We start from the raw sequence: 24,365 nt of genomic DNA, 5'->3' as shown, positions 1-24,365 counted from the left end.
TTTCAGTGGCTCTGTGATCTTCCCTGGTGTCATACTGTCAAAAACTTTTCGTTTTCTTATTGACATGTCATATGTATGTGTTGATATATAATTATAAATATCCAATCTTATATGTGCACATTAAAATAATACATGTACATCTAGAACCTGATCTTTGAGCCAGAACTTGCCACCTCAAAGTCTGGTGGCATTAAAAACCTCTACCCCCAGGTTGTCACTGAACATAGTAGCCTACTTCAATTAGCAGATAGGGGGGCCTAAGTTGGGAGCCAGTAGAGAGGGGCTTCGGATGGCACAAGAAGTGACCAAGGACATTCTAGTCACACTTTCATTCTTCACTCCCTTTGGATTTAATCTATATTGTGGTGTATGCATGCTGTCTCAAATGCCGACCTGAAATTTAGTGCTTGACGTTTGCTCAGTTTTCTGCTGTTGATTGGCATATAAGTTCTCCTGCTGGTACCGCTGTTTAATGCACAACGGCATCGGGAGAGACGGAGACTGAGCAAGGAAGTATAACTCAGTTCTGCCGAAACGTACGTTTCTCTAATGTCAATCAGCTCGTATGTGAGGAGTAAGTAGGGAACGGTGTCAGTAGAGCATGCAAGTCACTTTGGTTACTAGGCACTTCCCCCAGCACATCACTGTTTTGTAGAATCAGTAACGGCAGCTTAATGCAAGATACACCCAACACAGCTACACGCAGTAATCCACAGAGGACTACAGTACCGTACGCCACGCACGCCTGCCCTTCCCCCGCCACCTGTGGCCATGGGCTCTGCCATGGACGTGCTCCCATGGGGATCTTTTCCATCAGGAAAGGCCAAGTGCATCTTACACTTGTTTCTACCAACTAAAAGCACCTTCAAACCATCCTTACCCCTCCCCCTCCCCAGCATGCTAATTTGACCTTTGTCATAGGTAACACGCTGTATATTTACTACAGTGTTTGCTTTTTAGGTCTTAAATGTGTTTTCCACTCTGCTACCATTTTTATTTGCATTGTTTTTTTTTTTTTTTTTAATAACTGCTGTCATTCAAAGTTGTATAGATTTGCAATGGTTTGGCCCTCGCCCTACTTTTCTCATAAGTTCTATTATTTTCAGCCTGTGGTTTTTGTAGTCTTCACGATTTCTCAGGAATGCAGGTATCACGATACAGCCAAAGTGAACTTGTTTGTTAAACTTCCAAAAGGTAAGTTTAGTTTGGGTGCACCAAAAGCGAACTTTAGGGATTTAAAATAAATGTGTATTTGCAAAAATCAATTAGTTATGAAGAGCCAGCTTGCCTTTTTAACCACTGAGGTTGGATTTTGCTGATATTTTATGGTTCAGAAGAACCAGGAGTTTGGCTCTAACACACCACAGGGCTGGCCCCCCCCGAAGCAGGTGAGGAAAGAACCCCTGAAAAACTGACCCAGTTACACTCAAAACACTTTCAAAGGCAGGTTACAAATCAACCTTGAGGAGGACAGCCAGGAGGGAGGAACCCATAGGTAGGAGCCTAAAGGAACAAAAGGCTGAGACCCAGGCACAGCTGGCCTTTGGGTGGGGGGGGGGGGCACACCTTTTTCCTTAAAGGGCCAGATAACAAATATTTTAGGCTCTGTGTCCCACCAGGTCCCTGCTATACTCAACTCTACCACTGAAGCTCAAAAGCAGCCACAGATAGTAAGCAAATGGGTGTGGCTGTGCCCTGTTAAAACCTTATGGGACACCAAACTGCGCATTTCATGCAATTTTCACATGTCCCAATACTATGTGAGTATTATTTTGCTTTTTTCCTCAACCATTTATAAATGTAAAAACCACGCAGAGCCGTACAAAACCAGGTGATAGGTGTGTGGGCTGGAGTGTGCGAACCCCTGATTTAGAGCTGTGAGATGTGTTTAAGGGTGAGATTAATCCCTGTATTATAAATAACTGGATACCAACTGGCAAAAAGTGGACAACAGCGGTATTCAAATAGCCTGTGGCAGCCAGCAGGAGGAAGACGATTTCAAAAGCAAATCTTTTAATGAAATACAGCTCAATAGCTAGATGAGTAATGAGCTACTTGACTAATTTTTTTCCCCTTTCAGTACTTGATGCTGTGTTTAATAAGAGAAATACAAAGTTCATTAGGATGTGTATTGTTGTTGAGTAAGTAGAAAATTAAAAGCTCAGGTGAGTATGTTAGTGGCTCACTGCGGCACTCCTACCTGCCCCGGCGACACCCTTGCTCACTGCTCTTTATCCTGAGTAGGAGGGAGGAACAGGTGCTCAGCTAATCGGAAGGATCCTTTAATGCTGGCAAAAGTGAAAAGCAACACCTAATTTCCGTACTGGAAACACTTTAATGTAAAACTGTAATGCCCTATCTAAACTTTCTTTAAAGTGGCATGTAAGTGTAAAAATACTTGCAAAGCAAGGTAAATGCAGACTCAACGTTTTTGTGAATTTCCCCATTATTTTGTTGTCTTGACTGCCCATAATTTAACAGCAATATTTGTAAAGGACTCACCTCTATTAAATCCTTCCAAAGCCACCATCTAAGTTTGCATAGAAGTGACTGCTCTTACTTCACTTGTGATCCTGAGTACCTAACTCAGCCTACTGCACCCAAATCCCTAGGGTGCTGTTACTGATGGCCTCCCCCTCCGGCCTGTTGAAACCACTCTTTAGAGTGTGCTTGGCAGCTTCAATCATTCTATTTAGACACACTAGAAGTCTCCAGAACAGTGGTTGTCAGCCTTTGTCACACGTTATAACCTAGGCGAACTTTTGTCACCTTGCCAGCAGTTCTGCTCGAACTGGGCTGGGTGGGGGCTGGATGCCGGGATTCTTAACGGATCTCCAGGTGATTCCAGAGGGCATCTCCTGGGCCCAAAACCCCAGCAACACTCCAGGGCCAGCAGTAAGGATGGGGGCACTTCTCAGTTCCTGAAAACCCACACTTTTTTTGCATCACTGGGGTTCATTAGGCAAATCATTATTTTCATTAAAAAGATACATTTCAAGTGTGTTTTTACCATAAAAACCTATACTCATGCTTAAGCAGTATCCAGGAAGCAGCTAAGGATCAACTTCTACAGAACCACAAATTGAAATGATTGACAGAACAAACCTCTGAAGGCCAAATCCACAAAAGCTGATCGCAAGGTTTGAAGTAGCTAAAACTAAGACTTGCATCTGAGCACCTGGGCAAGATTTCTGAAAACTGTTTGCATTTCTATGGAAAGTAGAAAAGCAATCACTCTTTCCAGGAATTTACCTGGATTCCTGGAACTATGACCAATCTTTTATTTTTACAGGGTCTCCCTATGTAGCCATACAACAGCCTTGAACTTCTGGTCTCCATCCACACTCCTGTCTCAGCCTCCTAGTAGCTGTCCCGCCCATTCTAAGTAACCATTACAATCAGACTAAAGCCATGAATCCAACCTTCCCGTGATTCAAGCAGCGTTCAGAATTCATTTCCACAAGGAATGAAATGGGTTCTCCTATCTGCAAGGACTTCATTGAAATTTTTTGTTGTTGTTGAGGGAGGTATAGATGTTAAAAAAAAAAAAAAAAGAAAGAAAGGGAGGGCAACTTCCATCCTTGTGTTTCCTCACCTTGTTTTACTGTTCACAGAATGCACCACGACACTATATATTATTAATAATTTAATGGTTTACCGCCTTCTTTCTCCTTTTTAGACTATCTGATCCATGAAGGCACACTCACAACGTCTTCACTCTTGCATTTCCAGACCTTAGAACAATGCTTGCCACACAGTAGTTACGTGTTTTGAATGAATGAAACAAAGTTCTTGCCTTCTGAAAAGTTGGAAATTGAATATAACCCACTTGGCTGGGGTGGGGTGGGGCAAAAACACGACAGGCAAATACAGCAGCCTCTGATCACACGCAGCGCAGTGACAGCAATACCAAATTAAGACACGACCAGAACAACAGGGCTGCCGTTCCAGCACCGTGCCGGTATTTATACTCTTTTCTCATGAGATCTTTACAGTAAACCTGCCAGGTGGCAGATGAGGAAACTGAAGCTCAGAGAAGACTGGTGGCTTGTCCAAGGCTATGATATGGGCTGACAGGGGGGCAAGGGGAGGGTCTGCCCTTAATCCACACCCCTCTTCTTAGCCATTCTACCTGCAGCACTGCACGGCCAGGAAGGGTGAGCCTGCGTGTTAGTGGCATAAAGCTGAGTCAGACAGAGATGACTGTTTTTTGTTAAAAGGCTAACTCAAGTGCCATTGTACATGACGAGTATTTGGTGCTAACTAATAAGATGACAATAGCTACCACTTGTTGAGCATTTACTATGCTCCAGAAACTGAGACATGCATATTTCTAGTTTATTCCTTCTCTCCTGTGAGTATTATGATGCCTGTTTAGCAGATGGGACATTAAAAAGTTAGCAGGTAAAGGGCAGAGAATGGAGACACTACCAAGTGATCTCTTAATCCCTTTCTTAGCGCTAAAAATCTCTAAGTCTGAGCAACACCCTCTTTGTCTCAGGGAAAAGTTGCTCCAAGCACATCTTTCTTGCATGCCAGACACCACACTAAACACTTGATATTCCTTATCTTGTCTCTCCAGCCCCGTGACCTCAGCACTGTCACTGTCATTCTTGTTTTACAGATAAGAAAACTGGGTGGACAGAGGTTAAGACATGCCTAAGGGCACAGGGTGAGTGATGGCATCAAGAACAAGTGCAGGGCCCAAGACCTAACCCTTCTAACCACAGGAACAAGATCTGTGATGCAAACCGTCCTGCTCTTTCTTTTCAACGAAAAGCGCTGGAGTTCTTATCGAGAGGGGATGGAAGAGACTTCAAGCTCCTGGGATTGGCCCACTTCCGTCCAATGTTCTCATTTTATTCTCTTGAAATATTCACTTTGCACCTCCAGGGACCAGGCCCGGCTAGGCACTGGGCATGGAAATGTGACCAAGACCGCGGGTGCCTGCCCTCAGGAAGCTGCGGTCCTGCCCGACTGCTTGCTGGCAGGAACCCCACTTTCGTCAGGGCAGCCCTCGCCCATGTGGCCACTTTCTCTGGCGCCCAGGTGCTGGCGGGTGGCCTCTGCCTGCTGGTGTGCCTGCATGAGGATCCACTCTTTGAACTCCTTATCCAGCTGGCAAAGGGAAGCCCTCGAAAGGCACAGATGTTTCCTCGTGAGGACAAGAAACTGCTTACGCCGCGACCTCTGCATCTGTTCCCACGCTGTGACTCATCTGTCTTTTGGGTCGTGGCCACAGTGACACTTCCTTCTTAGTTTATTCCTGAAAGAACAAAACTGGAAGGGAATAGGCTTGACCCCTGGAGACAAGGACTACCAGCAAGTCACCCCAAGATGATAAAACACGCAGAACGGAAGTGCACGCGTTTCTGCATGGGACTGGGAACGTTCTGAAACTGTTTCATCAGACTGTTCCTAATTCATTACAGCGAAAGCCTAAACACAGGGAGAAGAACTGGGAGATGCGTAAGAAAAAGGTGGGAAAGAACGAGGGAGAGAGGAAAGGCAGAGAGTGGCGAGCACACACTCTGGTGGGGGCTCAGAACGCAAAGAACTTGGAAACTATCCAGCTCTGCCACCTGCTGCACACCAGAGTGCCACACCCACAGCCACATACAGCCAGACACTGCACCGAATGCTCCCATTTACAGTCGTCACCTCGAGTAATCCAGTGTCCCCTGTGAGCTATGTACACCTTTGCAGCTGAGAACACTGAAGCTTAGGTAAGCGTCAGGTAAAAGAACACGTAACCAGTGAGTGGTGCAGCTTGGAAATGAGTCCTAGTCTGTCTCTGCCAACCATGCCCTTAACTACCATGTGTCCTCTTTCTAGAGTTTTACAGACATGTCTATGCCTGAAGGCCCTTGCTAAATAGATCTGACTCTGGGGAAGGAAAACGGGAGAGGGAGGAAGAGTGGGGAGGAGAGAGAGAATTGCAAATGATTTATAAAAGTGGAGAACCTTGGCCAGGGTCTCTGCTTCCCAGTCCAGCCACGTGGTCCCACCTCCCCTCCCTAACACCCAGGCAGCAGGATCCCCAGACTGTGGAAGCTACTCAGGAACTGGATGCAAAACCCTGACCCCTTTCATCCTGCAGTGCCTTAATAACACTCCCTAGTGACAATGATCCAGTGCCAGCTGCAAAGGAAAAATATGTCCAGGGCCCAAATCCATTTTTGCAGAGCAATTAGGAAGGGTGAATTTGGAGCTGAGCAGCAATCCACTGCTGACCTACCACACTGGCTGAGGATCCACGCCAAGGCCAGGGAACTCAGCGTGTCTGGAGACCTTCTAAGCATGGCTGGCATCGAGGGCTAGAAGAGGTTAGGTGTGTGCTGGGTGTAGCAGATGCCATGTGAAAGTTAGATCTGATTTCCCCCCACCCACAAAGGAACCACCACTCAAGGCCTTCCAGGCCTCAAAGTCCTGCGTTCTCCCTCAAAGCCCATCTGCGCTCATGTGCTATGCTCTACTGCCTGGTTTTCAGCTTCGTTTTAAAATTTCCCTAATTTTTCACTTGTCCAAGCCAGTATTTCTGCTCTCCAAGCTCTTTGAAGGCAGACATGTGTTTCCAAGATCCAACAAGCAAGGAGGATCCTAATAACTAATTCCTGATGACAACAACATAGTAAATGTAATGAATATTGATAGATTTCTTCTTCAGAATTAGGCTTCGCTTCATTTTACTTGTTTTGTGACAAAGGCAAACAAACAGTTGCAGCCCATCTCACTGTCACTATTTGGCAAAAGGGATTTCAAGTTTTCACACAGAATCCTACAGAACTCATCCTTGAAATCCATCCCATGCCAGTGTGGACAGATTCAGCTCTCGGGACAGGAGAGGATGGACAGGAGGAGGAAGAAGGAGAGGGAGAGGAGGGAGAGAGGGAGAGAGAGGAAGAGAGAGGGAGGGAGGGAGAGAGAGAGAGAAAGAGACAGATAGAGAGAGAGAGAGAGAGAGAGAGAGAGAGAGAGAGAATCCATTCCTTGCAGTCCAGGGTAGTGGCTATAGCTCATGATGCAGTTCAAATCCTGACCACATGAGGAAACTCAACCTCTATCTGCCTCAGTTCTTTCACTCAAAACAGGGGTTAATAACAGTATTTACTTCATAGAGTCATGGGGAGGGCCATGCCTGGAACACAGGAAGCACCCAAATGTTAGCCATCATCATCATCTCCTCAAGAAGCTCAATCTAGTAAAAAACAGATTCAAGGAGGGGAGAAGCAAAGGCTGGCCGGCTGTAAAAATTATAACCGAGCAGGGAGAGCTCTAATATTTCCTGGAGCTCTGCTGTCCCTTGAGGCCAGACCGAGATTCTTGATTTATCTAGTCCCGATCGCCTCGTGTACAGATGGACGCCTTCAGTACTCGGGCTGCACAGCCACCGCCAGACTTTATGAGCATATGCTGCGTATATGATTTTTATTTAAGTATAAGATTGTACATAGATGCTAAATATGACTTTAGAAGCATACGTATTACGTTAAAAATATTTTCAATTGGCTTATCACTGTTTCTCAGTGCCATAATACCCCTTCTTGCAGTTACACGATGGATTCTGCTTCCAACAAATACCCTGCGCCGTAAAGTCTGCTCTCAGTCTGTATTTTCTGATGTCAAATCCATCAACAAGCTCTGCCCCTGCACGGTCTGTGCTCCAACCTTCTACAGCACGGCTCTGCGCTGATGTAGAAGGTTCCACGGGGCCCAACTCATGATTCCGTTTCTACCAAAAACGATTCCTCCAGTACTCCAGCTGGCGTGGGACTCCATCCGGGTGCCAACCCACACCGCTACTTCGCACGACCTGCTTGCTCTCCACGGCAGTGTGAAAGCCACCAGGAGGCGGTCAAGCCTCCTTCGACTGTCCCCACATACTCCACCAGCTCATCCGGATCCCGTTCCCAGGTTTATGAGTTGCTTCTCCACCCCCATTTTAAAACCACGCTTCTACTTTGCTTTTTTCTCCAGGTAACAGGCAGAAACCCACACCCCGTTTCCTTCTACTACCATCATTCTGCTTCATTTGCTGAATTTCTCAACCAGGGTTGATGTAAGGACTACAGGGAGTTCATTCCAAGCCACCCCCTTTTTGGGGGGTATCTGAATCTCCAGCAGTGCCACGGGGCAATGAGCGTCATCTCCCAGGATGAAGCTGGGGCAGCCTCAGGGATTTTCATCCCTGAACCAAAAGAAGACATCCAAGTCCCCCATCCTCCAGGAAGCCTTCCTCAAGATGGGGGTGTGGCGGTGCCCTTGGCAATCTCTGCACACCTGGGGCCACACCACTTCATCAGGGCTCAGATGCTGCAGCGAGCTCCGGGGGAACACTGCAGGGAGCGCACAGCATCTCAGGGTGCAGCGGCGTGGCCCGCTCCTGCCGGCCCAACCCAACTGCTGCCAGGGACCAACGAGGACAGGCCCGGCTCAAGCTGTCACCGCGCTTTTAGAAGAATCCGGGCTATGCCTAGAATTCTCATCCAAAACATGTTTTTCTGTAAGATATGCTTTAATAGTGTTCTATTTAGGAGAAAAATATCCTGATCAACATGATTATCTCATTCTTATAAATCTGTGCCCGATCACATTCAGAAGGCTCTGTCTCCCTTCAAGAATGACTTTTAACCCTTTCTTCACTTGAAGGGAACATTCTCAGGAATGCTTTTGTCACTAACGACTTTGCAGCAGGCCCTCTGGCTTCTCCTGGGCACTGTTCACCATCTGGGCGCCTAAGACCCTGGTCGCCACATGTGATGCTGCCGCCTCCTCCATGGAGCGGTTGCTCTTCTCTCTCTCGGCTTCCCATAGCAACTTCTTTTCCCATCCCTCAACACCATTGTTCCCATATCTGCTGCCAAACTCTTGGGGTTGGAGTAATAGTAAAAAGCCTCGAGGCAAATTACAACCACAACAGCTGTGTTTACTAAGAGCTACAAATGAACTCATCCCAGAGCTATTAGAGCCAGCCGGGCAGTGATTTGGAACCTTCCAGAAGCGCCCCACCCTCAGGATCTTCGCCGGCTGCCTGAGTGAGCTTCCAGCTTCCCAAGCCAGCGCTGGCTTTCGCAGGAGACCCTGTGCTGAGCACTGGGGTTCTGTTTTCACCCCCCTCCACTCTCCTATGTTTCCTTCTCACAGCTACAAGTCACCCGCACAGCAGGCGCCTGGCTGGTGGCTGCCACGAGGGCACCAGGAAAACTACTCTCCACCCCAAGGCCACCCAAATGCCTCCCTAACCACCAGGGATGAAGGACTAAAGTTCTGCCATGCATCACGCGAACCTTTGTATCATGAGTGGCCCGTCTGAAGTGTAAAGGTTGCGGGGAAGGAACAGCACCTAGGAGCTCACCGCTGACCCGCACCTTAAGGTGGACTGCTTCTCTTAAATGTCTCTGAGGCTTCTTGCGTTTTATCACCTATAAAATGAACACGTGCTTTGCAAGGTTATGATACAGTGCTTTATAATATCTGAAATGCATACAAATGATTTGGATTCCTGGGTGAAATGGCAAGCATGCTCAAGGGAGAGATCACTGGAACCCACTTAAGCGGTTTGCACCCTAGTGTGGATTAATTCAGGCCACTGGATTGGCTATTACCATGGAGATAAGGGGGTGGGCCCCTGGGGGAGGGGTCACAGGGGGTGGTGGCAGTGGGTCAGTCATACTGAGAAGCAAAGGCCTGGAGCACGGGATGTTGCCTGGGTAAAACAAGGGTACAGCAAGTGCCTCCTTCAACATGGGGTGGTTGTTGGCTATATGGCAGCCATATGCTATGTATGGAAAGGAAGTGATTTTAAGGTTTTTCTGATCTAGGAAAACTGGCTACCCAGCATAGTGTTTCCCACACTTGCCTGTTTGGAGCACTTGTTGGAACAAACAAATTCCCAAGACCCTTCCCTGGAGAGTATGACTAGAGGAGGCTGATGGGCCATGGTGTCTGAATGTTTAACAAGTTCCCAGGTGGTACTTAGGATCAGGCCAGTTTTTTTTAAACACAGACCTAGATTCTAGGAACAAACTTCAGCTTTCCCACCTTTCCTTGGAACACAGGCTGGAAATCATCTCAGCAAGGAACTCCACAAATCCATGTTGTGCCAAAGGACCATGCCAGGTTCCAGGCTGGACCTCCAGGGAAGCCACTGCTTGAAACTGTAGACACGAGAGACTCTACCAGTTGGGTTCTCAGGAGGGGTTTTCACTTGCAGGTGGGAAGTCGTCTCAAGAGACTATTCCATTGTAATAGCTAACAGAGCAGGAAGGTGACAGGCTCCCAGTCCCAGATGTAGGTGGGCTGCCATGCATTCTTCCCACCTTCCCCAACCCCCAACCCAAAGAAGAAAACTGTTGCAATCACATGCACAACTCAGCAGAAGCCACAACCACCCATATCAGGGCTGGGCTGTCAACTGGAAAGTGCCCATGTGCTGGGCTCTGACGAGGAGGAGGAACTTGTAGTCTCCACCATAGGGATTCCAAGAATTTTCGGTTCACTGCTGGGGCTGCATGCTGTGGCCTTGATTTTCCTCTCTGCCCACCCTTATGCCTCAAAACTTGACAGGTGACTGGAAGGATGACGTGGCCTGGAACATGGAATTCATGGTTCCATCCACAGTTCCTTCACCCTCTTCAGAAGAAACCTATTAAACCCTCTTAAAGCACCAGGCAAAAAGATGGCTTCTCCCTGGCCTCCCTCGTGCGAGGGCTGCAAACTCGAACACCGCTGGGGCCAGGCAGGTCCTAGAGATCAGAGACGGCTCCAGTAGGACTGCCACCCCCAGAACAACCCATAACCCAGATATGGGGCGGCCACCACTCGGCTCCAGACAACCTTCGGCTCCTGGGAATGACAGTCCAATTTGCCACGTCACCTAAATTTTCAGAAGCAGCCAGCAATCTTGGTGTTTCAGATGAACCTTAAATAGCAGATTTTTCAAATTTAAAAAAACTATTGCTCTGACTGGACATAAATGTCTGGGAGGTAGATTTGGCCCGTGGGGTCCCAGGCTGTATCTGTTGCTTCAGACACAGAGCTGTGCCCCGAGGAAAGTACCTGTGGGCACCATTTTCTTCTTGGTGCCGCCAGCCAGTGGGTAAGCTTTTCCTCCATGGAGCGTTCCCTCCCGCTTCCCTTGTCCCACCCCTTTCCACAACACGGAATCCCTGAGCTGCCGGGAGCCTCATGACTCAGTGCCACGTCCTCTGGCGTTCGCTATACCCCTCGGGAGCCCTGCCAACGTCCACTCAGACAGCAACAGGGGTTTAATGGCTTCCCCGGTGACACACCTCGTTTTTGGACAGTGTTGACTTTGAATTATGGCCCCTCTTCCTCTTCCACTCCTTGCAAGCTCAGCAAGTTCACCCACAGCCTATCTTCCGTCCCTCTGGGGGTCACGCAGAGCAAATCTGCCTCCTCGTTCTGGGGCCACCCTTCTGAGTCCTTGCACGCCCACTCCCAGCCCCAGACAAGCCTTTTGTCTCTTGGCCAAACACACCAGCTTCTTCAATCATCAGTCTTCACAGAGCACAGCTTGAGTCTCCCCATATTTTTAATCCTTCCAATCAAACGGGCTATAATTTACCCTGATTTTATTATTAATAGCAAGAAAAACAGACATTAATGAATACCAGGCATTGTTCTAATAGCTTTATTAGCTCAGGCAATCTTCACGAGAACCCTAAAGTAGGTGCCATTCTTATCACCCATTTTGCAGATGAGAGAACAGAGGCACAGGGAGCCTAAGGGACTTCCTTGCAGTCACAGCTTTAGTCAGTGTAAAGCCAGGACTGAACCCTACCAGTCTGGTTCCAAGGTCCATGCCCTTAGCACTCCAAGACTCCAGGTAGGTTCACCTGCACAGAGAACGGAAGGGGACCAACACCCTGAGCACTGGCAGGAATTGGCACCATGCTCAGTGCTTTTATTTTAAATTATTTCAGAATATTATGGGGGGTACAAATGCTTTGGTTACATAAATTGCTTTTGTACCATCTGAGTCATATCTACAAGTGTGCCCATGCCCCAGACAGCATGCACTTCGCCCATTTGATGGGTGCATTTACTTGGGTGGGGAACATCAGCCCCTTCCTTCCATGTGTTATGCCTCAACTAAAAGGCCATCGTCAATCCTTAGCAGCATTCCACACTGATGACCCAGCTGAGCTTACTGTTAATGACTCCATTAAGCCTCTTCTACACACGGATGCTAACTCACAGCAACCCCATCCCTTCCTGGGGCAGTCGGTCATATGGACTCCAGGCTTGGCCCAATTGTCAACCCCACCCCTAGGCTCCCTTGTCTGGCTCTGCCCTATTTCTGGTGGCCCATAAAGTTGTCTTGTAGGCTATCTCCTCCTTGCCCTTGCTCTTCCAAGAATGAGAGGAGGCCAAGGAGGAGTTTACATTACAGAATCATGGGACTCTGGAGACCTAAACAAACGAACATCCAGTGCTCTGCCTCATTTTACAGATGAGGAAAGTGAGACCCAGTGGGCAAATGACTTCCAAGGACAGGCAGCCAGCAAGTGCCACAGCTAAAATGAGAATCTGGGTACCTGCTTTCCCCACCCAGGGCTCCTCCATCTCTTCCAGATTGTCTCGAATCAGTGTCTCCAGGCCAAAACAGGGGGCACACGACAACGAGAATGTGTCCTCTCTGCCATGTGACAAGTAAACTAGATCTCAGAAAGCTTGCTGAAACAGGGAGCAGACCGCCTTTCAGACCGCTGGGAAAATGAGATGGGGAAAGGCTGCCCCAGGGTCCTCTGGGCTCCTAGGTCCACATTCATTCCTGCTCACGCACACTCGGCAAACACTGACGTGCTTATTACCAGGGATGCCACGCAGGGTTAAGCTGTAGCCAGCACGCAGCCAACGCTATTTCTGCAAAATCCTTACATCTACTGGACTGTAGCACTTGGAATCTTCAAAGCTAATGATTCATTCCTGGTGTTTCCTTTTGCATTTGATTTCCCCTTTGTTCCTCCCCCGCCCGCCTACCCCAAGCTTGTCCTTGAATTTGGGGTAAAGGCTCTGTGATATAAGTGCACTTCATCACGTGCCAGGCACAAAACAAGCACAGGTGGCTGCCTGGCTTGGTGAGTGGCTGCCCGTGAGGGACTTACCATCTCCGCAGATGCGCTAAACTCCCTGGCCCTGGCAAGTGCAGTCTCCAAGGGAGCATGACAAGGTCTTTTCTGATCGACTTTTCCCCCAAGGGAAATAAACCCAACGACATATATTATTTTCTAATTTCTAATGCTCTTCTGGTTGGAACCAGAACAAAGACCTGTGATCACATCAGAATTTCCAGCAACTCCAATAGAACTGATTCCAACTTTGTTATTTCAGAATATATGCCAATTTATACTTCAGGTGGGTTTAAATTTATCTGGTTTATCTCTACATTATCTGGTAAGAAAGGTATCTGGTTAAGCAGATTAAAGAACAAACAGGATGACAAGGTGCACCTGCTTATAAAAATGCATTCTTTTCAAGGGTTTCAGCACATTCTTTAATTACAAAGGTCTTTGGTGGTTCAAACAACACACTAAGAGCAATTAATTCCTACTATGAAATAAAACGGCATTTCATCAAATGGCTCCCATCTCCAAGTTTGCATTAATTTAAACTAAGCCCAAGTAAACCAAATTAGTGAGCTAGATAGTTTTTTCAATGGAATTCTATCTCAGATTTAGGGCTCACCTAGTCTAGAGACTTTTAAGGTTTATTTTGGCTTAAAGTGTTTAACCCTTGTAATCCTAGCACTTTGGGAGGCCAAGGCGGGTGGATCACTCAAGGTCAGGAGTTTGAAACCGGCCTGAGCCAGACTCTGTCTCTACTAAAAATAGAAAGAAATTAATTGACCAACTAAAAATACATATACAAAAAATCAGCTGGGCATGGTGGCGCATGCCTGTAGTGCCAGTTACTCAGGAGGCTGAAGCAGTAGGATTGCTTGAGCCCAGGAGTTTGAGGTTGCTGTGAGCTAGGCTGACACCACTGTACTCACTCTAGCCTGGGCAACAAAGTGAGACTCTGTCTCAAAAAAAGAAGAAAAAATTAAAGTGTTTAACCTCTTTTCCCCAGTGAAATCTTACTGAAAATCCAAATCTATGCCACAGATAAATCAGAGCTGCTCTCGTGGGGTAGGGCCCATCCTGTGTGACTGCCCTTTGACCTCCCATAGTAGCTGGGCCCCAGGGCTCCAAAAAACATTGGTGAAGAATTACTGATCTCCAGGTGTGGTTGTCAAACCTTTCTGGTAAAGGGCCAGATAGTAAATATTTTAGACTTTGTGGGAACACATAAAGTCTATCACATACTCTCTTTTTCTTTTAGCTTGCAGGCTGTGCAAAGACAGGCCAGAAGATAGATTTCGCCCATAGGCTGCTGTTTGCCAACTTTCATCTATTTTTTAACAGCTTTATTGAGGTAAGTGACATAGACTGCATATTCTTACAGTGTGCAATTTTATAAGTGTTGACAAACAGGTATGCTCCCTGAAACCATCACCACACCCCAGATAGTGGACACATCCGTCACCCCCCTCCTGCCTCCCCATAAGCAAACACTGATCTGCTTTCTGTCACTATGGATTAGTTTACATTTTCTAGAATTTTATATATATAGAATCACACAGTTTGAGTAGGTATTCTTAATATTTTGAGGTCAGCCATATTGTTGCATGTATCAACATTTTTTTTTTTTTACCTTCATTTAAAACTGAGGCTGGAACTGCCAGCCCCAAATCACACAGATGACAGTAGAGCAGGCCCAGAGCTAAGCTTCTGGCCTCTTCTGCCATGTCCTCTTCTCATGCTCTCTCACTGCTAATCTCACCAGGGCTTTCGAAAAAAACTCTCCAAGCTTCTATGGGGTCTCCAGAATTTTCCTAAGTGTAGTTCCATTCCCATTCCACCAAACCTCCTCTCTCAGTCTCCTTGGGCCACCAGAGAACACATGGAAAGCCCAAAGCAGAAAACATTCCAAGTTGCATCCCTGGTTCCCCAGATAAATGAGTAACTTAAGCCAAACTCAAAGGAGATACATTCAGTCACCAAGTACCATGTTGCCCTGAAAATAAGACCTACCCATAAAATAAGCCCTTAGCAGGATTTCTAAGCATTTGTGCAATATAAGCCCTACCCCGAAAATAAGATCTAGTGATGGGAGTGGCTACACAGCGTATCTGCACAACCCATGCATTTCGTGGTGGAGTGGTAAAGACGAGGAGCAGCCCTTCTCATCTGCCCCATCGTGACAGCTACTATCCCATAGGTGACCGGAAAGGTGTGGGCAGCCCCACCAACAAGGTCGGCTCCCCCTGTCAGGTCCCGGGCATCCTGTGCATGCTGCAAGCTGAGGCTTTGGGGAGAAAATAACGCATCCCCCGAAAATAAGCCCTAGGGTGTCTTCTTGAGGAAAAATAAATATAAGACCCTGTCTTAGTTTCAGGGAAACATGGTAGTGAGTTGCTACCTTCTGCCAGGCAGCACTGAGTAAGCAAAACAGATTCCTGCTGTCATAGAGCTTATAGTAAAGAAGGAGAAACTGACAACAGAAGATAAACACGATTACAAAATGATGAAAAATTATATAAAGGGAATAAACAGGGTCCTGTGATAGGGAAGGGCTGCATCTGGCTGAAGGCACATGTGTTAGACAGGGTGGTCCTAGGGGCTCAGGCTGGGGCAGGCAGTGGCCATGAAAGAGGCCTGGTGGGGCCCGCAGGTGGGGGAGTGGTGTGTGAACGCCCTGTGGCCATGGCCCAGGAGCCAGAGAGAACAGGAGGTGCAGAGCAGGTGTGGGCAGCTTGCAGAGAACCTCACCAAACCACGCAGATGCCACTGTAAATGTAACATGTCCTAAGTTTAAAATGAAGTCACTGGAGAGTTTGAGCGAAGGAGTAACATGATCCAACTTACATTTCAAAAAAAAGATCACTCTGGCAGCTGCTGCATGGAGAATGGAATAGAAAAGGGCAGGAAGGAGGGAAAAGTTGCATCCCATTTCTGGAAGTTCTGCTGCCTGATTTCTTAAGGCCTATAGGAAAGGAACTGTGTGTCATTTGAGGAGATGCTGTAAAACCACAAAGTCTTTGAGGTCCTAGATAAAAGGGAGCTTTCCACCAAAATCAGTGAAGACTGGTTGCTGCCAGGTAGGCCAGATCTGGAGCAAGCCAGGGCCTGGGCTCTGAGGCCAGAAATGACTTGAATAGCTCAAGGCAGGCCTATTTACCTTGCAGAACTGGCTGCAAAGCTGTTGGCCGACTTGGCCATCGTGTGGTGAGCAGCCCGGAGCCACATTTTACTTGCAGACACCAATATTTGCCCAGGGCTCCTGCGGTATACCTAGTTCACCCAGGGACACCTTCCTTCCCAGCTTCAGAATCCTGCTCGAAACAGGGACACACCCTCCAGGGAGGCCAGTGGCAGCAGGGTGGCAAGTGTCCAAGAGGGGAGGTCAGATCCCAGACCCTGGTCCTGGCTTTGCCATTGCATGTGCCGTAGGACTTGGCCATGTCACCATGTCCTTGAGCTAGTTCCTTATTTATAAACCAAGATGGTTACAAGGCATCAGAACGTACCAGAGGGAGTGCTGCACAAATCTGAGGCCCTCTTTTATTATTATAACACATTAGTTACTAAAGCCCTGGCTTTTGCTGGATGCCCATAAAGAGGTACCAGGTTCAGTGCCCGGGGCTTCATTTTTAGATTGGTTCAGGACTTTAGCAAAGTCACACATCATGCTTCCATGCATTGCTTATCCGTTAGCCTCAATCATACAGAATATAATAAGAACCTCCAAACAAGCCAAAAAAATCTCTGCTAAGATCTGTGCCAGGGACTGTTGACCAGTGTGTCCTCAGAGACAGACTCAGTTTACCTGGGACATAGCATAGTTCATGGGTCAGCAAACTTCTTCTGGAATGGGCCAGAGAGTAAATACTTTAGGCTCTGCTGGTCGTTATGGTCTCTGTCACAAATACTCAACTCTACAATTTTAGCGCCAAAGTAGCCACAGACGATGAAACAACCATGGCTGTGTTCCAATAAAACTTTACGAAACAGATGGTGGGCTAGATTTGGTGCGCAGGCTGGGGTTCGCCAAGCACTTACACAGTTCACAAACTGGAATCTCAATTCCTTTGGGCAGGCTTCCAGCTCCCCACAGGATCGACCCCCTTGTCTCATACCCACAGCAATTCCTGCGACGGTGCTTCCCATCTGGCTGCAATCATGACATTAATAAGAGCAGCAGACATTCTTCTTTTTTAAGTGTTTCTTGATAGGCATTGAGAATGCAGGAAGATCTATTTTATAATAATAGTAGGTGTCCTGGGTGTGACTACAGGGGACAGAATGCACTGAGATACTGCAAGCGACCAGAGTGTGAGAAAAGGACATATGATCTGGACAAAGCAAGCTGCCAGGAGCTCCAGCAGCTGCTTTCTCTTTCTCTCCAGGCTGCGGGGGTGGTCTGTCTGTCTGTCTTTCACTCTACACGGCCCCTCCAAAGCACTCCTATTTCTCTCAGGGGGTGCATCTCTCCTCACTAGGGGGGCTTCACTGGCTTCTCAACATCTCCCCTTCCCTTTCCACAGCAGGTATCTTCAGAATTTGAACAAGTCCTAGAATCGGAGGGTGAAGGAAGAGCTTCCAAAATCATCTGGTCCAAACCGTACACTCCCCAGCTGCAACCCTAAGCCTCCCAGGACTGACAGGTGTCACTGCCATCCCAGAACATCTGAGGCAAAGGGGGACACTGGGGCACGGGATGGGAAAAACCATCTTCAAAACCTCCCGTGTCGAATGCAGCTCTGGAAACGTGGCTGGAGTGACATCTCACTTAAAAGGCACATCTGTTTTCTATGCGCACTTGCTAAATACTCTGGGATGGAAATGTTTTGGAAAAAGAAACTAAATACTCACATGCTGTGCTGTGTTCAAGAACTGGAGAAGATGTCCTGAATTCATGTGAAAATTTTACAGTGTTTTTCATCTCCTTGGACCTTTCCCAGCACAGAATGCTGGAATGATGTAATAAAATTGGAACTAACATCCTAGATTTGTTGGTATTCAGGCAAAGATGAACGCGGACACACTTTGTAATCTTCGGGCAATGCATGGTACAGGTAATGAGGAAGGCTGAACACCTGCAGAGTTTTAACAACTCAAAGTACAGAAGGATTCCAAATCGTTTGAGCAGCGTGGTTAACACTTTCAGGACAGGCATGAGAAAGTCACCTTTTTACCAGTGGTATTAATTTATCCAAAACAGGTGACCGAAAAGCTTTCAGAACCAATTTATTATTTTGTTTTTCTAGGAAACCAGAAAAAGTTGCCAGAGGTAGCTGCACTTGGTTCCAAAACAGGTGTTATAATTTCAAGGTCAAGCCCACATGAATGTGCAAGCTCCTTTTCTTTAAGCAGCAGCAGAGTTTTCTTTAAGAGCCTGAGTCTTCCTAAAACCCATGCCATGATCCGTCCATTTCACAACCAAGATGAGCATGAGAACAACCCAATATGCCCTTTTTAACCCAAGTCCGGCTAAAAGTCAGCTGAAAAACGTGCCATTGATACATTTCGATGCAAGGGAAGCAAATGTGCATAAATTCGTGGGACCACCTTAAATCGCCATTTATTATCTAGCTTGATTTTATTTTGCTTGAGAGAAGAAATTATGGAGTAACATAAGTAGCAAATAATTCCTACCCACCAGCCGGGGTTTCTCAACCTTGGCACTACTGCTCCTCTGTGCGTGGGGCTGTCCCGTGCATTGCAGGGTGTGTACGGCCTCCCTGGCCTCTGTCCACTACATGCCAGCAGTACCACTGACCAGACATGCGACAACCCAAATCGTCTCCAGATATTACCAAATGTTCCCCCGGAGGTAGCAGGGTAAGGGGATAAAATCGTCCACAGTTGAGAACTAGCTAATATACTAAGTGAAGACAAAAATTTTTAGCTGTTTATAAGAAAGGCAGTTGTGTGGAGTTAACTTGGTCTCCCTGGAAACAGGCTGACCTCCTCGCCCCCTTGGCACAGTCCGCTTCTCAGAGCTGAGGGACGAGGTGCCACCTTCCCTTTCTGAGCACGGGGTCAGGAGAGCAGTAACGGAGACTTCTCTACCCTGCACACCACTTATGCTCCCACAGTTGTAGGATTTCTAACTTCCTTGACTGTGGAGACCCAGTAACATGAGACCAGAGTTTGTGGCCATTCTGGAAAGAAATCCATTCTAACATTTAGGAAGAGGCATGTTTTGAGGTCCCAGGGGCTTCTGTCCTATAAAAACATTTTCTCAAAAAAAAAAAAAATTATGATATTTGCCTACTGAGGCAGAATGCCTTATAAAAACATTTGCCCAACGCTTTTGGAAAACCTGCTGAGTCTGCCACCAAACACTCTCTTTCATCCAAGACCTCCCCAAGCAAACTGCCCACCGTCAGCTGCAGTTAGGTGAGTACTGACTACAGCCGAAAGGACGTGAAGGCCACTGCCTTCCCCAGGAAGGGGAGCTGCCGACCTCCCTAGACTACTTCCCAGAAGGCAGAGGAGGAGACTCGCTTGGCCAAGTTTCTCCCAGTGCTTAGCTCCGGAGAGCGATCCAACGCCCGAGGGGCCCTGGCTCTCAGAAGCAAGTACAAGATGTGAAGGAAGCTGGAATGTGTCACTTCTGCCACGCAAAGAGGGAAGGGATTTGTTGCGCAGCCACTACCCAGATAAGCAGGCACAGCCTTGGGGAGAAAACCGAACGCCGAGCCCCCGAGTCCTCGCATGCTCCCGTTTACTTCTAAGCAGGTCCTATTAAGCCCTGGACACTTGGCTTGATGACTCCCTGGATCAAAGTTAAATTAAATTTCCCAACAAGCTGCTTTTCGAGACGCACGGGCTGACTCACCTTCCAGAAGCTATCCACTTTGCCATACACCAGGGACTGGTTCTGCCTTTTGATTTCATTGATGTGGTGGACGTCGCTCGAGTTCAGGTGCTGCTCGACCACAAACCCCAGGAAGCTGTTGTCTGGGGTGTGCGCTGGTGTAGAGAGGAGAGGAGAGGATTCGAGTTAATCAGCAAGAAGGAACTGCAATTATCAGTGCGATCCAGGCCATGTCACCATCATCAAATGCTTTCATGTCACCCTGCTCTTCCTTACCTGAGTGGGGTGAAGGATAGCTTGCTCCCACATGTCCCCAGCAAAACCTTCACATGGGAGTAATTCTCCCCAGGATGGATTAACCTGAACCACATCCTGCTCTTTTTTGGGGAAAGTTCATCTTTCTAAATATCATTAAGCTGCGCACCCTCCTCAGAGCCAGGTTACCGTCTGTCTCCTGGCAGACACGCCCTTGTCCGGGTTTCAAAGGCCAAATGTGCAGGGAGCTGAGCTGCATTAGACATTCTGCACGGGGGGTGGGGGTTGTGGGCCCCACAGAGTCAGATCTGACCCCAGCCGCTTGGGGACAAAGCAAGCAGTGTCCCCCTTCTAACCTTTCACCTCCTCTAAGAACTACTCACCAATAAAAGATATAATTATGTGCTATATGGAGCAGGTGCCTGGAAAGAAGACAGAATAAAAGGCCAAGCTCCCCGGGGCACGAACTACTCCAAAAAACCAACCCCTGCAAAGCAACAGCGTCTACAGGGCAGACTATTTCTGGGTTTCTCTCATTATTTGAGTTCTACACCTTCTTTATTAAAAGAAGTTAAAACACTTGACAAAAAGGAGGAAGGCAACCTCACACTTTCCCCAAACATTTGTTATCTTGTGCTGATAATTTTAAAGGAATGTCAACAGGAGGCAAGAATCAGGAAACAATTCTGTCTAGATTGAGTGGAGACTCCCTCCACCTTCAATCCGGCCAGAGAAACGTCAGCGTTTCAGGAGATGGGCCTGCAGAGGCCGCACATGGCCGACACTAAACGAATCAAGTGCACGGCTTGGCTCTGACCAGGATAGAATGGCTATAAATATCATGGCACCGAATTCCTCCTGGTAACTGAGATATACTTGAGATTCCAGCAAGTCCACACACTGCAGCATTAGCCACATGCATTCCTGGGTGGCTGGACGACAAGCAGAAGATGCTGGTCCCTACAGCTTGTCCTGGGGTTCCCAGGACTGAGGCGCCCTTTCCCGGGCAGGCTGGTGGCATGGAAGCCCTTTAAGATGGAGGGAAGGGCAGAGGCGGGTGGGCCGCAGCCCAGGCCTAGGAATCGGACGCCCCGGCTCCACCCTCCCCTGCCCCGCGTGCCGGGGAACGAGACGAAGAGGGAGGCTGGCAGGAAGCCCTGAGCTGCGCAGGTGCATGAGCTGCATAAGCACCGTGCTGTCACCCTCCGTCTCCCAGGCTTCTGCCTGATGAGGGTGACAGAACGAGGAGATAATGGGGTTGTGGCTGGGGACTTGTGTTCAGTCTGGTCAATCTGTTATTTCATTTCTGCGTTTCTGAACAAGTGCCCAGAGGCAACGGCAATGGCTGCAGTTGGCTGAAAAATAAATGACGGAATAAATTCTACCGCCAGCAAGGGGCGATGGCTGCTTTTCTCCCTTTTTGAGCGGCTGAGGGCGGGAGGGGATCGGAGGAACACAGGGAAGGGGAAGAGAGCCTGTGTGAGTTCCCGATGTCATTAGGCAGCTTAAAATATCTCTTGGTAAAAATTTCTGTTGATTCCACAAGTTCTGAACTAGAATCTGACACTCTATACTTCAGAATCGTGTTTTCCATTTTCAGGAAATTTATGAGGTGATTAAAGCTCTGTGCTTTAGGTATCTGTTTCCACAGTTCAGGTATTGGGTCCCTACGGGGGCACTTAAAAAAATACTCTGGCATATAAAATACTCAACAGGACTTATTTCACATTATACTGTACTAAGGTATAGTTGAAAATAAAATCACTGTTAAACCCAAAAAAGAAAAAAGGACACCTGTGTACATATTTTTGTGTCAAAGATTCCCTTAAGCTTCTAGCTTGAATGGTGAGAGGAAGGGCAAGAAATAATCTAGTCAAAAAACTTGAACATAGGCCGGGTGCCGTGGCTCATGTCTGTAATCCTAGCACTCTGGAAGGCTGAGGTGGGTGGATTGCTCAAGGTCAGGAGTTTGAAACCAGCCTGAGCAAGAGTGAGACCCGTTTCTACTAAAAATAGAAAGAAATTAATTGGCCAACTAAAAATATATAGAAAAAAATTAGCCAGGCATGGTGGCGCATGCCTGTAGTCCCAGCTACTCGGGAGGCTGAGGCAGAAGGATTGCCTGAGCCCAGGAGTTTGAGGTTGCTGTGAGCTAGGCTGATGCCACGGCACTCCAGTCCGGGCAACAGAGTGAGACTCTGTCTCAAAAAGAAAAAAAACTTGAACAGCAGGCTTTGCGGCTGTAATTTGATACTCAATCAGCATTGATGCTGTATGAAAGAATGGATCACACATCCAAGCTCTCCCTAAGTTTTATCCACACGCTTTAACTCAACACCTGTCTCCCCTTGTGAGATGCTCACTCGGGGATCAGTAGCCTAGAAGTGCAGTTTGAGGACCTCAGGTGAAGCTTCAGGAGACATACAGGCAGTGCTTAACCAGCACCCCACGTTTGACAGGTTGAGGCCTGGGCACTGGGCACACCTCTCCACGTCTCTCCCCCGACAGGTAACTCTCAATTTGCCACGGGACACGGAGCCTCAGCAGCATGAGGGTTTGCTCAGCTACGACTTGTCCCAGCAGGTGATTCGGAAGTAACCACAGGCCTGAGTGGCTTGCTCCCAAGGAGCTGGCCACCAGCTGGTGCCTGCTTGGTAGTACCTGCAGAGCACGCCCTGGTCCTAAAACAAGGGTTCCTAATGTTGCTCATAATAAATCAAAAGCCACAGTCCAGGCTGATGCTATCTGAAACGACCCTTTTTTTCATTGAGATCAAACCTCAAACTAAGTTTTCTCTTTTGCTCTGTCTTAAGATGGGAAAACAGACCTGAGTGGTGTTGGGAGGGTTTCAAAGAAAAGGTATTTACGTTTCAAGGTAAATCAAAGAAATCCCATCATAAATGGGATGCAGAAAATCACTCCATCCCAGAAGATACACAAATGTGATTTTTTTTTTAAAGATGATATTTGAGTTCTGACCACGTGTCAAGTTCCGTGCTAAGTGTGTTGTGCTGACTCTTTCATATTATCCTCATGAGCATCTTATAAAACGTTTGTACAGATGAGAATGAGAGTTAAACCACCCCAGTCGACATGCTAGGCAATGGCGCCACTGGGATTCAGAGCCAGCTTGGCTGGGGCCAGGGCCCGAGCTCCCTAAGCCATAAGGATATACAGCCTGGTAGTTCAAATGTTTTATATTCTGGACCCTGTGAACTATAACAATAAACCACGCTTCTGAGGAAAATAATGTTATAAAGTAGACAAAAATGCATATGAGAGACCCAGAATATCTACATAGTGTGGCCTCAGTTTCTCAAGCGACTTGTGCCATGTGTGTGCGGGACCACACTGATCTTTTCACATGCTGCAAACTGCAGGGGATTTGCTAAACATTAATTTTAAAATAACTTTGGACAAACATCTTTTCTTATTAAGAAAGGCACTATTTTAAGCACTTTGGAAGCACCTATTTAGAAGTGATTACGAATCAGCTTGGTGTGTTCCCTGAGCAGATTACAGTGATGATTACTTTTAAGAAATACTATTAGCTTAGCTTGAATTATTCAACGACGTTTTGGAGCACTCTCTCTACAAACCAGGTTATATGCTAAGTATTGATGGATCACAACCTAAAGATGAGTTTCTTCTCTCAAGGAGCTTACCAACTACTTAATAAATGAAGTATATACCATGTATCAAACAGTAATGATGTCTTCTTTTAAAACACAATTCAAAATGTTTACATCAAATTGACCTTTCCTTCAATTGCGTAAGTCTACAAGGTCTGTGGTTTCTAGCAGTAAGGCCCAAACATCTCTGAGAATGTTGGGTTTCCCCACACCACCTGGTCACCAGGGGGCAGAAGCCCCAGCACCAGCCTGGCTCACTCCTCAGCTCTTAGGCAGCCGGCAGGTCCCAGGGACTTAGCTTCTCAAAACCCATAAATTCCTTTCCTCCTCTCCACCCTTCCCAGTTCAGGCCTCATCCACTCTTGCCAAGGGTTCTGCAATAAACAAGCTTTTCTTTTTCCTAAATATAAACGGTTTTATCGCATTTCCTGATTATAACAGAAATATATCCTCAGTGTAAAAATTTTCAGATTATATCAAAAGATAAGGGGGAAAAAGAAGTTACCTATCATTTTACCACCTAAAAATAAACACCACCAGTGGGGATTTTTTTAATCTTCAAGCTAAAGTTGGATCCTACTACACTAC

General features: G+C 47.2%; 1 protein-coding gene across 5 annotated transcripts in view; it reads right to left on the bottom strand.

The window, feature by feature from the left end:
• The window catches only part of MGAT5 (alpha-1,6-mannosylglycoprotein 6-beta-N-acetylglucosaminyltransferase), a 316,936-nt gene that overhangs the window by 64,193 nt on the left and 228,378 nt on the right, over window positions 1-24,365 (bottom strand). For all 5 annotated transcript variants that reach the window (XM_076005478.1, XM_012740066.2, XM_020288503.2 and 2 more), the window contains one exon: window positions 19,912-20,045. In XM_076005478.1, the coding sequence (XP_075861593.1) occupies window positions 19,912-20,045 (134 nt within the window). The remainder of the gene's footprint in view (window positions 1-19,911; window positions 20,046-24,365) is intronic.

Source organism: Microcebus murinus, chromosome 8, assembly GCF_040939455.1.
Source record: "Microcebus murinus isolate Inina chromosome 8, M.murinus_Inina_mat1.0, whole genome shotgun sequence".
Lineage (NCBI taxonomy): Eukaryota > Metazoa > Chordata > Mammalia > Primates > Cheirogaleidae > Microcebus > Microcebus murinus.
This window is presented reverse-complemented; position numbering and strand designations above follow the sequence as displayed.